The 13,153-nt window shown below is 39.2% G+C and overlaps 1 protein-coding gene across 1 annotated transcript in view; it reads right to left on the bottom strand.

The window, feature by feature from the left end:
• The window catches only part of LOC113956804 (transcription initiation factor TFIID subunit 4-like), a gene marked incomplete at its 5' end in the record, with an annotated part of 127,766 nt that overhangs the window by 60,754 nt on the left and 53,859 nt on the right, over positions 1-13,153 (bottom strand). Inside the window, one exon of the mRNA XM_027663724.1 lies at positions 9,329-9,385. Within this exon, the coding sequence (XP_027519525.1) occupies positions 9,329-9,385 (57 nt within the window). The remainder of the gene's footprint in view (positions 1-9,328; positions 9,386-13,153) is intronic.

Here is a 13,153-nt window from a genome sequence, read left to right as displayed (position 1 = left end):
CAGGGAGGTGTCTGAGTGGGTCTCACACAAAGGACAAGAGGCAGGGCCGTGGGAGCTCAGGGAGGTCCCTGTGAGTGGGTCTCACACAAAGGACACGAGCAGGGCTCTGAGCTGTGAGCTGTGAGCCGTGAGCAGGATCGCTGCCGGGCGCAGAGCAGCCCAGCCGGGGTGGGCAGGGGAACACAGGATTCTGTAGGTGCCTCGGCCCCCCCGGGCCCCGCATGTGACGGAGCGCCCGGAGGAGCTGGGGGCAGATGAAAGCTGGCAGCTGTGCGCTGCCTCGGGCGCCCGGGGCTGCCAAACAGGGCTTACAAACATGTTGGCTCAGCGGCAGAACTAAAGCCCTCATTCAGGTTTATTTTGGAGTAAGAAAGCAACGCGCACAGAGGGGATGGGGGAAAACTTGCCCTGTGGGCTGAAGCCTAAGTACACCTTGACCTCTCCTTGCAAGCTGCTCTAGAGCAGAGCAGGCTCGACTAAGGGACCAAAACATCTAAATAATAATTAAGATTGTTTTCCAAGCAACCTCCCCGGTTTCTGACAAGCAGACACAGCTGACATTTGCTGCCCTCTACTTATTAAATAGGCAATCATATTCTAAAGTCTAAAGTGCCAGATTAGCAGGGAAGTAAATCTGTTGCAGTGTTCACATAAAACAGTTATGTGATTTTTCCACATTCACAGCTTGCTCCAAATGAAAATATTTTTTTCCTTTTTTCCCCCTGACAATGACAGGGTGACAAGTGGTGTTTAACAAGGTTTTTTCTACCTGAGGAAGACCCATATTTAGACAGAATACCACCGAGGCAAAAGGAAAACTGGAAATTCAGTCTTGACATCTTCCTTGCACAAATTGATCTGATATATATATATATCTATAAGTGTACATATTTATATCATTAGATAAATAAAAAAAATCTTTTGGAAAAGGAAGTACTATTGCATTAATTCTTCACTGCCCCTCCTGCACACTCTGGATACAACTGTCAGTACTCGGGACAGGTAAAATCAACCCACCCTTATCACAAAGCTCACACCACAAAGATGGAAGAGAACAGTTCCCTTATCTCTCCACCAGCCTTGGTTATCCAGGCATCCAAAAGGGGTTAGAAAAAGGGGGTTGCCACTCTCCACTTGTTCAGCAGTGCTTCAAAATCAGAAAGCAGTAGCACTGGTTATTCCTACAGATATGGAAGGAAAACTGCAGGAGATCTGAAGGTCTGAAAATTCCACTGTTACTTTATCATCTTCAAAAAATTTATTTTACATGAGAAAGTTCCTGCTGGAGTATTTTGGTGAAATTCAGAAAAGTGAAGTCACCTTCAGATTCACAAATTCTTCACAAAAAGTTTTTATCATTCTAAACTCGAGTTCTGCACATTCACATTTAAGTAGTCCTGATGCTTCATAATGAGAAATTACTTGTTACAACAACCTTGTATTAGCCAGGACTCAATCAGTGTACATGTACATGTGCTCTGGAAGACAATGGAAACAACAGGGATGTTCCTTCCCTGCAACCTTTTCTGCTTTTTTAAAAAATGAAATCCATTAGGTAGAGCAGAATTTGTAACAGGTATTGCTCTTCTGGAATTATTCAAACACAACCCAAATATATTTCACACCAGAATTAAACTCTACCTTGAAAATAAGTGTTGAGTCTTCCTCACTAGTTTTACTTGAAAATTAGAGTACACGATTAATTAAAGTTTTGTTGGGAAATGCGAGAAAACAAGAATCACAAAGGAAAAGTCAACTTTTACAAGTGTATACAACTGTTTGTTGCTTCATGCCCCAAATTCTCAGAGCACCACATAGGAACCTTTTGGTAGCAAGGTAAGACAATTGCTATATTTGATTTGCATGCATAGCTGCTAAAGTCTCAAACAGCAGACTGCATCAGCACAAACACATTTGTCATACAAAATCTGAGGAAATTACACTGCTGCTGTGTTAATTTGAAGGCTGACACCTTTCAAATACTCAGTGAGACATCAGCTAAACAAGGAACAATGCTTGACCAGACAGCTTTGCTTTCTTGTTCCTGTCTTTTCATACTCACAGAATCATGGAATGGTTTGGGTTGGAAGGGACCCTAAAGCCCATCTCGTTCCACCCCCTGCCATGGGCAGGGACACCTTCCACCAGCCCAGGTTGCTCCAAGCCCCGTCCAACCTTGGACACTTCCAGGGATGGGGCAGCCACAGTTTCTCTGGGCAACCTGTGCCAGGGCCTCCCCACCCTCACAGGGAACAGTTTTTTCCTAATATCTAATCTAAACCCACCCTCTGTCAGTGTGAATCCATTCCCCTGTCCTGTCCCTCCAGGCCCTCATCAAGAGTCTCTCTCCATCTGTCCTGCAGGTTCCCCTCAGGCACTGCAAGGCCACAATTAGGTCACCCCAAAGCTTCTCTCCTCCAGGCTGAACAATCCTATCCTGACCTGTCCCATTTTGTTTTACATAAGCCCCCTCTCCAAACTGTGCAACCTCATTTTTCCTGCTTATAAACCCCTCCTATACAAAGACTCACAGATGTGACAGGGACCTTTGTGAGGTTCACAACACATCCTAACTAACAATGCCATACTAACCACCCTTCCCACACAATGCATTCATAGCAGTCTAAACAAAGTTCTAGGAATTCCTTTTCTAGACAGCAAGCATAAAAAAAATTAAAGGAGTCTTCTTACTTTATATTATAAAGATGTATCAACTATAAAAGTAGTTTTTAACTTAAGGAAGGCTGTGTAGTTGGCTCATCTATCAGTAAAACAGCATTTCCCTTTCAGAATGCTAAACCCAGCAGTTACAATCAGTCACAAAAAATGAGCATTCATGTTAACTAAACAAGAGCTAGGCAGTATGTGTATGCTGAAATAATGCATCACCATGGAATGCCACCAACTTGATTTTGTAGAAGGAAATTATTAAGTTGGACAAGATTGGATTTAATTTAGATTTCTGGTAGACTAATGAGGTAAGCTTGGGTCAGGTTTGGGTTACAGAAAAGACCAAAAAAACCCCAGCCCTTGACTCAGATCTAGTTAATACACATTTTACCTAAGCAGGAATAAAACAATTTGACTTAGTTAGAAGATGCTATGGCCATTCCTCTGATCCCCTGGCATTTTTCTGTCAATTATCCAGTTTCTGACTCTCTGTACAGGCAGGGGAACACCACACTTCATCTTCAGTCAGACAACTTCTGCTCTAAGCTCAGGAAAACAGGTTGGAGAGTTGTCATTAGCTTCAATTTTCCAAAGAGATATGCAAGAAGTTCTGCTGAATAGTAAGACTACTATGGACCAAAGTTCTTCAGGACTTGTAGAATTCATGGCAGGGCAGAACCTTATCCTTGGAAATGCAGGAAATCTTGCAGATCTACACACTGAGATCCATATGCAATAAACTTATCACTGATTATACATTACCATGTTTCTTCAGCAGCAGGATTTGCATATGCCATTATAATGCCCCTCCTCTCCTGTCCTTCCAATAAGTGTTATAATCAACTTCAGTCACCAGAATTTGTGACTGTTACTATAATATACCTGTACATCTACAGTAATATCTACTGAAAAGGAAAAAAACCACAGCTAACATGAGCAGAAAGCTTGAGAATGCAGCAGGAGAGTATTTTGACTGACAACAGACAGGACCACTCCTCTCTGAGGTGTTTATAGTAACTAAGTTTAATACTAATATTTGAGGTCATTGCAACAACTTTATAACTTCAGAAAAACCTTGTGCTCTAAAGCCAAATCCAGGGCAGTGTTGTGTGGGCTTGAACAGAACCAGAATGGTCAAAGCATTTTTCTGGATACAAACAACAGACCTGTGGTACAGGGAGAGTGTAAACAAAGTGACCCTGTTACCCAACTTTCTACATGTATTGACAAAAATACTTGCATTCCTTCTGCATCACAGCTACAGCACTGTAACCTGATGCAGAAAACTATTCATGAAATAACCCTGTTCTGAGGAATCATTGTTGCCTAAATATTGCATCATCATTACTTCAGGTATCACATTCCTGGCTCTTCCTTCTTTCCACCTACTGACCCTCAGATGGGTTAGAGAGCTAACTGGAAATTTAATTTAAATTTATTCCTGCTCAACTGCTCCATTTCTCAGTGGACTGTTCTATAAGAAACCTTTTAAAGATAAGATTGTTGCTTTTGAACCAATATTTTTATGTCAGGTACAATAAAATACAGAACTTACTTAGATTTCTCATCATGAGGTTCTGCATTACTAGAACAATTTTTAAGGACTTTAGTTTTGCTAAAAAGGTGAAAATAAATGAACTTGCCAAAAAAACCCCAAATCCTTTTCATTTGCTTTTCATTTTCAGTAATTATGAAAACAGGATAACTGCAGTAAACTAACATTTAAATATTTTAAAAGAAGCCACTTCTACTGAGTTGATAAATAAATATTAGTGTGGTGACAAGAAATTATTTAGAGTAAAATTGTTTTCATATTGTAATCGCCAAGTAAACGATACCAGAGTTTCAGTAATTCTGCTATGACAAGTTATGTTTTTCTGAGGAATTTAAAATCTCTAAGGCAATGTTAGAGCCACAGAAGATATACATCATATGATGTACACATTTCATTATTTTTAAGAGAAGGATCCCATAGTTTCTTATAAAACCTATCTGCTAACAGTCCACATATTTTTCTGCATATAACTCAGAAAAGGATATAGTTTAAAGTCTAAACCTTAGCCTATTGTTCCAGAGGGCACTGCAGCCACGGGGATGGCAGGACCCAAGCACTGTGCTTACCACAATGCTGGATGCAGCTCCTTCTGGGAGGGTGGAAAAAACCTGTCCCTGCTCAGCTGATGCAAGAACTGAGCACTCCCAAATTCCTGGCCAGGGTAACACTCCCAACAGCAACCCCCCAAATGCACATCCCTGTTAGAGGACCTTGTCCAGCCTCAGGAAGATGGGCTACCCCTGCTGACAAAGGTATGCAAAGGGCTGTCTCCTGCCTTCCCCAAGATCCTAAGGCTTCCATAGGATGTACAGCCACAGGTCTGAGGTTTCCCTTGCATGGTTAAGGAGTCCTCGGAGAGCAGATCCAACTGAGTGTTATCTCAGCTGATCTAGGTCCTGGATACGTGCCCAGACATTTATGGTGTCTGGTTTAAGTTTTTATTATTATGCAATATTCTCGGTTGGTGATGACACAAAGATTTTAACCAAGTTAATCTTTCAGGATCAAGCTCAGCTACTTGACTTTAAATTAAAACATTTTTAGCCAACAGACCCTGAATATGTAGAAAAATATCCCTGACAGAAAGGATGTTTAGGATCTTACTCTCCCTGTCTTTCCTTTAAACTATTTGTATTATTAATTACTAGGTGTTGACTCAGTTTTTCCTAATCTTGATCTATTCCTGCTATCAGTCATGTGGCCTGTTTTATGTTCTATTTAATGAAGCCTTTTAATGGAAATTAGAGAACTCATAATTTCTTTAACTTACATTTGTGACTTGCCTCACTTCCAGACTACATAAATCAGTGTATTTCCTAAAACTTGACTTTAAAAGCTTTAATCACTGCTCACAAATGATGCTATTTCTTACATTAAATTGTACAAATCAAACATCTCAGAATTTGTTACAAAGAAATGCAACAAGTAACAGCTGAAGAGCAGCACTTCTCCTTGAAATGGTCTCAATGGAAAGTAATTTTCCATAGTTTATTAAATAGGTTTACCATTAAAACAATCATATGCTGTCCACTGACAAAAGGCTGCACCAATTTAAAAGTCTGAAAGTAAGGGGAGAGTTTTGAGCCATAAACCCCCCCAAAGGCACGTTCTCTTGCTTTCACTCAAGTCCATTTGAAACAGGTTAATACTAAAGCAAAATAAGTCACTCAAACTGGAATCAGAGTGGGTTTGCTCTGGCTTAACTAAAACAGTGCTGGAGTAGGAATGAAACCTCAGTTATCTGGTCCCTGCAATAAGACCATATGTATTGGGCCTTCTGTTTGCTTGGGTAAGTATTTAAATGCAGTTTAAATTTGATTTATGCCAACTTGGTTTAAATAACATGCAGAATGATTTGAAGACTGGCTAATAAATGAGCAAGATGGAGTTACAGAAAAAAACCCACCAACAATCTTCACCTTACAGATTAATTTTAAAGTGTGTTCAAAAGATCCCACTGTACATTGTCTTCAGGACACTAATAAACAGGAAGGGAACTGGTAGATGTTCTGTGAAGGAAATGGAACTAATGTTTTTTCTTTTTAAATTAGGAAGAAAAACAGAATGTTACTGCATGAAGACTCCAAAATATCCATAAAGGAGACTGTTTTGCAACAAATACCCTTTGCTAGCCTTCTTTCTTTCCTCTTGATCCTATTATCCTTGTATAGGTACCTTTATTTTGCATTCAAAGACAATGTTTTCTAGAATTCTTTCAATGTTTTGAGAAGTTTTTTCCTAAAAGATTTAGAAGACTTTCTTAAAAGACTTTAAATTACTTCTTCTGGTATTTCATTTTCTCCCCCTGATTTTTGTCACTAGTGTCACTGTTTAAACTGATGAAAGTCTGAAACATTATCCACTTTCAGAACATACTAAATAGCCGTTTTGCTGGGATGAAAAAACAAACTATCTGACAATTATATCGTTAAACAAGCAACACAGGCTAGAAGTGCTGCAGGTTTCTTGGATGCCCTCCTTGTGCTTTTCAAAACACTACCTGAAAGTCACTTTACTATTGTCTAGAAGAATATCTGAGCAACAAACATCTTCAGGCAATACTCAAGACACAGAAATCATGGAAACACAGCTTCAAATCCAGCTTATTATCAAAGCTGACAGTATTATATTCATCAGTTTATACAAAACCTGGAAAAAACCCACTTTCTCTCTGAGTTATGGGTCATATGCACATTTAAGAGTAGCCCAGTTGGCAGTGGAGTTTTGAAATTTTCACATTTTTGTAGGCGTTGATTCAAAGCTTGTAATTTCAAATGACAAAGGCATGCCAAAGACAGTTTTCCTAAACAACCTTTTATACTATAAAATGGGTTATATTTTATTTTGGAAGTGCCAATAAATCCAGTATCTAATGCAGAAAAAAATATGAACAATATTAAAACAAAATCTTGCCAGTACCACACCCCACTGCCTTTTGCAAAAGAAAATGTTTTTACTAAATAAATTTTAACACTTCAAGTGAAAGTCTCTAAACCAGTTGAAGAAAGAGCTTCAGAAACCTGATTACTAAAAACAGAGACATGCTTATATTTCTTATGGTTTCAAACATGTAGAACGAAATTCAACTTCAGAGAGAGGCACAGTGCCAGCAAATTATACACTTTTATTAGAAGGGTGGGAAGGAAGGCAGGGCTGGTGTACAAAAGAACAGGGTGCAGCACTCAAAGGGAAAACCCAGTACTCCTCCTGCATTGACTCAAATCACAGAATCCCAGAATGTGCTGGGCTGGAAGGGACCCCCAAGGACCATCCACCAGTCCAACCCCTGGCCCTGCACAGGCCCAGCCCCAGAGTCACCCCCTGTGCCCCAGAGGATCATCCAAACCCTCCTGGAGCTCTGGCAGCCTTGGGGCTGTGCCCACTGCCCTGGGGAGCCTGGGCAGTGCCCAACCAGCCTCTGGGGGAAGAACCTTTGCCTGAGATCCAACCTGAGCCTGCCCTGACACAGCTCCAGCCATTCCCTGGCTGCTGTCCCTGGTCCCCCCAGAGCAGAGCTCAGTCCCTGCCCCTCCTCTGCCCCTGCCCAGGAATTGGAACTGCAAATTTTATCGTTCCCAGGAACAGCACTGCTTGAAAATCACACACCGGTGTGATCCAAGCATTTTTAATCAGGTTACCGCCAAAATATTTGCTCCCTGTTTCCTAAGAGCCCCGTTCTCACTGCTCAGAGTGCATTCCATGCACGCTGTTCCCTGCCAGCACAGCCTCGCTCCCTCTAGTGGGAGACGATCGGTTCCTTCGGGAAACCCCAATTCCCGGCCAGGGCAGCAGTGCTGCAGCTGCACCCCCAGCTCTGCCCGGGGTGCACACCTTTATCACAGCCGGGAAGAGAACCTCGAGTTCCCTCAGATCACTGCAAATGTGGGGGTCTGACCCTGTTGTTCGCTTTTGCTTCCTCAAGTTTCCAGCGGCCAAAAAAGAATTACCATGAAAGCAAATTCTGTGGCAGCAATGCCATGGAATTAAATATTCCAGCCCACTTGAACTTCCAGCAGCTTTGGTTCTCAGCTCAACAGCAAGTTCTGCCTGCCATTAATTATCTGATTCTTCCTTTGCATACACCAGCTACGTACAAAACCCAAGTAGTATTAAAATCTTGCCTCTTTTCCTGCCAAATAACTTGATTACTCTATTTCATTTCAATACTTGCTTGACACTGGAAACACTAAGGCCTGGTTTAACGTTTACAAGAATTCACTTCAGCAAATCTTACTACACAATCACATAATGAAATAAAGAAATAAAACTCAGCCATGAATCTGGATGGTTTTTTACTGTTATATATATAAAATCTGTATAGCTAACGGGACTATAGAACACTGTCAAGGGGGAAACAAAACAGGAAGAACAGGTCAATAAAAAACTTGCATTTTTCCGTATATATTAGCTTCTAATGTATAATTATTACCTGCTAATGTATATATCCAAGGAAGTTGGCTAAAAAAAATAGCACTAGTTTGCTGAAGTTACTTTCAACTGATAGATATTTTAGACTTTCTGACTGATTTAAGTTACAACCCAATCCTAAGGCATGAGATGCCTTAAGCAAATTAAGGTACTCAATAGTTCACAAATTGTTATTCTTAGAGTAACATGTCACAACTTGATCTGAAGTTATTTGATAATTTTTAGATTATTGTAATTTAGACAGATAAGTAAATATTCCACTGCATCACACGGAAGAGGAACTGACTGCAATTACCTTATTTGAAAGAACATTACCAGAACAAAATTGTTAAGTAGCACATTTCTAAGAAAGTGACATTTTACAAAAAAAGACAAAGGCACATAGTTTCCACCAAAATCTAGAGCTGCTGTCATCAACAACCCAACAAAAGCTACAGCTACCTAAAATGGAAATGAAAATGTAATGTATGGAAATATTCTCTTATAAAATCTCCTTAGGCTTCACATGTATTAATGTATTAGTTTGCAAACATTAAGATCAAAGGCAAAGCAACAAATACATCCTAAAAAGTTTTTAGTCAGATTTTTATTAACGATATACAAGTAGCAAGGCATAAAAAATTAATATGTTCGAGCCTTGAAATGTCAAGTGTAATGATCTCTAGCTCTGCTTACCTCCTTTGCTTTTTGTTTCAGTCTAGCTTGCTCTGGGTCTTCTTGCCTTGAGCGACTCTACAAGGTTAAAAAAAACGGGGAAAAAAGGTTAACAGATGGTTTAAGAACCCCTCATCTGTTGCAGTAAGTTAAAAAATAGGAAAGCAATAGGAACAGGATACAAAGTATCAAACACGGGGCACTTAAATTGATAGAAAAGCAATTTCAAAGCCATAAACCTCACCCAAAAGACTGTTAAATGTTCAGTTGTAAATAAGATCTACTGTAGATTTAAATTTAAAAAAAAATCAACCCAAAACTCAAAAAACCCCATGTTTTTGTCAATGCTAAAGTTTCCATACAGGTTTAGATTTCAATTATTTCATACAAATGAATTCAAGCATCCAAGAGTGAAAGTGACACCATTTCCACTATCTAAAATTTTTTATTTAACTCCTTACAGTCACTTATTTTAAAACTTGCAATTCAGCTTTTAATTAGAGAACGTGGAGGAAACAGTTGTAAAGTCACCCTCCCAAAAGGTAAATCATAATAAAGATGCTACTACCTCTATGAGCTTACTGTGAGTACAGCACAGGAACACACACATTAAACTCATTCATGCACTACTGATATTAATGTTTTCACTTCTAAAACTGGATAAATATTGCTAAATGGTAACCTCTGTATTTTCCTTCAAAACCAGGAACAACAGCTCTAAAACCCCATTAGGAACAATTGTTTAATTGCAAAAACAACTCAGAGCAGTGCATTTCTTTAGATACAAACTATTTTACAACCAGATGTTAAAACTTTTCAATTCTTACTTGTGCTGAGCATTCAAAATGATGGAATTCAAAACTCAAGAGGCAGATAATACAGGCATTATACTTTTATAATTGCCTGACAGGTCAGCATTCAGCAAAGGCTGCATAAAAAGTTGCAAGAAGCTGCAACAGAACTTGTGACATCCACAGAAAACTGTTGTTCCTGATATCTGAGAGATGCAGTAGTTTTATTTCAGTATTTCTTCGAGATTTAAAGTGATACCATGAACACAACTCCTAAAGGAATAAGAATATGTATGGCCTCTCCTCTCTGTCTTTCTCTGATTATTGCTATGCTGAAGACAGACATGAAACCTGGAAGAACATTAGTCTGCAAACTTACACATGCTCAGATTTTTTCCTGGTGTTTGAATTTCTCATACCATATTCTGTTCAGAATTTAAAAATCCAGTAAGAAAATCAAAGGGAGATTGGTTTAAGAGCCTACCCTTAAAAGAGTCACACAGTATTCTTGATACACCTGGAGAGTGCCCTGGCTATGATTTGGCAGACAGGGCAACAATGGCACTGAATTCTCTATCCTTTTCCCTGTTAGTTTTTGTTGGTTTCTGTTGCTTTGGTTTGTTTTTTTAACTGGGATTGTTTTTTCTTAGCTCATGTAGCACACATATAAAACACAGTGATGATAAAGCATGGTCAAATTAAACAATAATGAGATTTTTAGATGATGTGCTTAACACTCTGCCACTGTGCACATCGGTTCCACCTTCCAACACCAACACCTTTTGTGCCTGTTGCCACAAGAGGCTGTTTGACAGGAGAGTGTCTGCAGTGAAGGACAAATTAAAACCTGAGATGGCCAATGACCAAGTCAGACTCTCGTGTTGTAGTTGTGTCAGTCAAGAAAGAAACTCCTCCTTAATACAGATTGAGATTCCTTCTAATGCTGTGGTCAAACAAAAATGTGGATAATCTGACCTAGTTAATGTTCAAAGGACAAAAAGGTATTTCATGAAATATGTGGATCTGCCAGAGAGCTGGGGTTCTATTCAGCACAGCAATTGCTAAAAACTTGATTAGATTTAAACCTATCGGGTTAAAACCCAAAGGAACACCACCCCATTCAGTGAGTTGCTTCTCTAGGAGATGAGCTCAGGTAAGTATTTATGAACTGAACTGAACCAGTCCTTGCTCTGTGGTTTTGCAGTGACAGCTCAATCACTGTGAGCCTCAGTTTCTCCAGTATGATGTATGGAAAAGCACATTTAGCCCTTTCATGGGTTTTGATGATAAATTTATAAACGTACAATGAACTTCTATTGCCTTCTAAGTCTCAGAGTGAAAGCAGAAACACAAAGTGTTGTTACACCACTGTATGAAGCTGAAACATTTGCCAAATGCAAAGCACAAGTTAAAAGCACATCAGCTTAAGGAGAAAGCAGAGTGTCCTGGGAGAATCCAGCTGAGACCTCTAATATTGTTACCAACTTTCTACAAGGAAGTGATAGAACCCTGGAAAACACACCAGACCTGCACTGTGTTTGGGGACATTGTAAGAAAAATTAAAGCAATAGATGCAAAGTAACACTGCAGTTTCCTAGACTCTATAAGTGAAGGAAAAACTCTGAAAGTGCTACAGAGTAAAAAAGTAACACATTTAAGAGTTGGGGTTTCCCCCCCTCCCCAGAAACCAACCAAATAAAATTAGATCTGGAGTTCAGGATAATCTCACCAAGCAAAAGCAGATGATCTGCTCTGTGTAAACCTCCAGCCTTATAATGAAATAATGAAAATTACTGCAGAGGTGAGACCAGATACTTAGCTCCTGAATGATACTATATAAAGGATTTTATTTCAAAAGTGAAGATCTAAAATACCAGGTGAAGTTACATATATAAATCCAGACCGAAGGTGAAAGGAGAACTACTTTTACATTTAGAACAATGCAATAATTTTCTAGTTATTCCTTGAATCCACACCAAACAGCCTTTCCAAAGGCTAGCTTTCCTTTCAGACAAGCAGAATTCCAACTTTACATTGCATGTGTCACTGCATGTGTCATTACAACTAAAAAATCTGAAGAATTTAACTGTAATTATTTTCTGTTTCTTTTTGTGTTCAGATAAATTTTAATAGTTTTTAAAAAAACAGATTTTTAAAACTAGAAGACGTTCCTGCTGCCTACCATGTCAGCAACCTTCAGAAATAAAATCAGCATATGGAGGCTAAAATGTGTTACAGGGCAAGTATAAACATCTATTTCATTAATTCTTCACTTTACCATCTAATGTAAATTATAAAATGCTTCTTCAATGCTGATGCAACACAGATTAAAGCAAATGAAAATGTCAAGCTTAACAGAGGTGCCCAGATAAGCTTTAAAAATGTCACTGGATTCCCTTTACACTCCATTCCACACGTGAACATCTTTCCCTTCCTCTGAAGAGTCTGAACAATTCTGCTGCTGCTCAGCTCTTGCAGTGTTTGTCTGCATGGCACCATTTTTACTAAGCAATTATTTTAGTATTTTACACTTACTTCTGTCAAGGTACTGACTAATCATTCCTAGCTTTTTTTTAATTGCAGCTTAACTTTTTCTTCAAAGTCATTCATATTTTGGGGTTTCTCTTCCTTTCTCCTTTCCCCCTCTAACATCCAAATATTAATATGCAGCATCTCACCTGTTCTGTGAAACACGCTTTTCCAAAATCTTTTAATACACCAATGTCTCCTTCCTCTAAAGCTTTGGAAACACCCACTAACCACAGAACTCACCAAATCAAATACTTTCAAGGAGTTCATCACAACTCTTTTGCCTTCCCTTCCCTGTTCATCATGCCTAGATCTGTAAATAAAGCAAGCTGCATTTATGTAATGTATTTTCCTGTTGATGAATAAACACCTTTAGAAGTAAGCTGGCTTCCCATAGTAATTTTAGAGAAACCTAGGACTGATCCTAACCAGATTACATACTTTTTAAATACATTAAATGCTGTCTCCTACTGAGAACTTATTCACCAAACCAGGTTTGTTAACATTTCTCCCAAACACAAGCTAA

This window comes from Corapipo altera, unplaced genomic scaffold, assembly GCF_003945725.1.
Source record: "Corapipo altera isolate COAL_440 unplaced genomic scaffold, ASM394572v1 140b, whole genome shotgun sequence".
NCBI lineage: Eukaryota > Metazoa > Chordata > Aves > Passeriformes > Pipridae > Corapipo > Corapipo altera.
The sequence above is the reverse complement of the archived record's forward strand: the minus strand, read 5'-3'. Positions and strand labels throughout refer to the sequence as shown.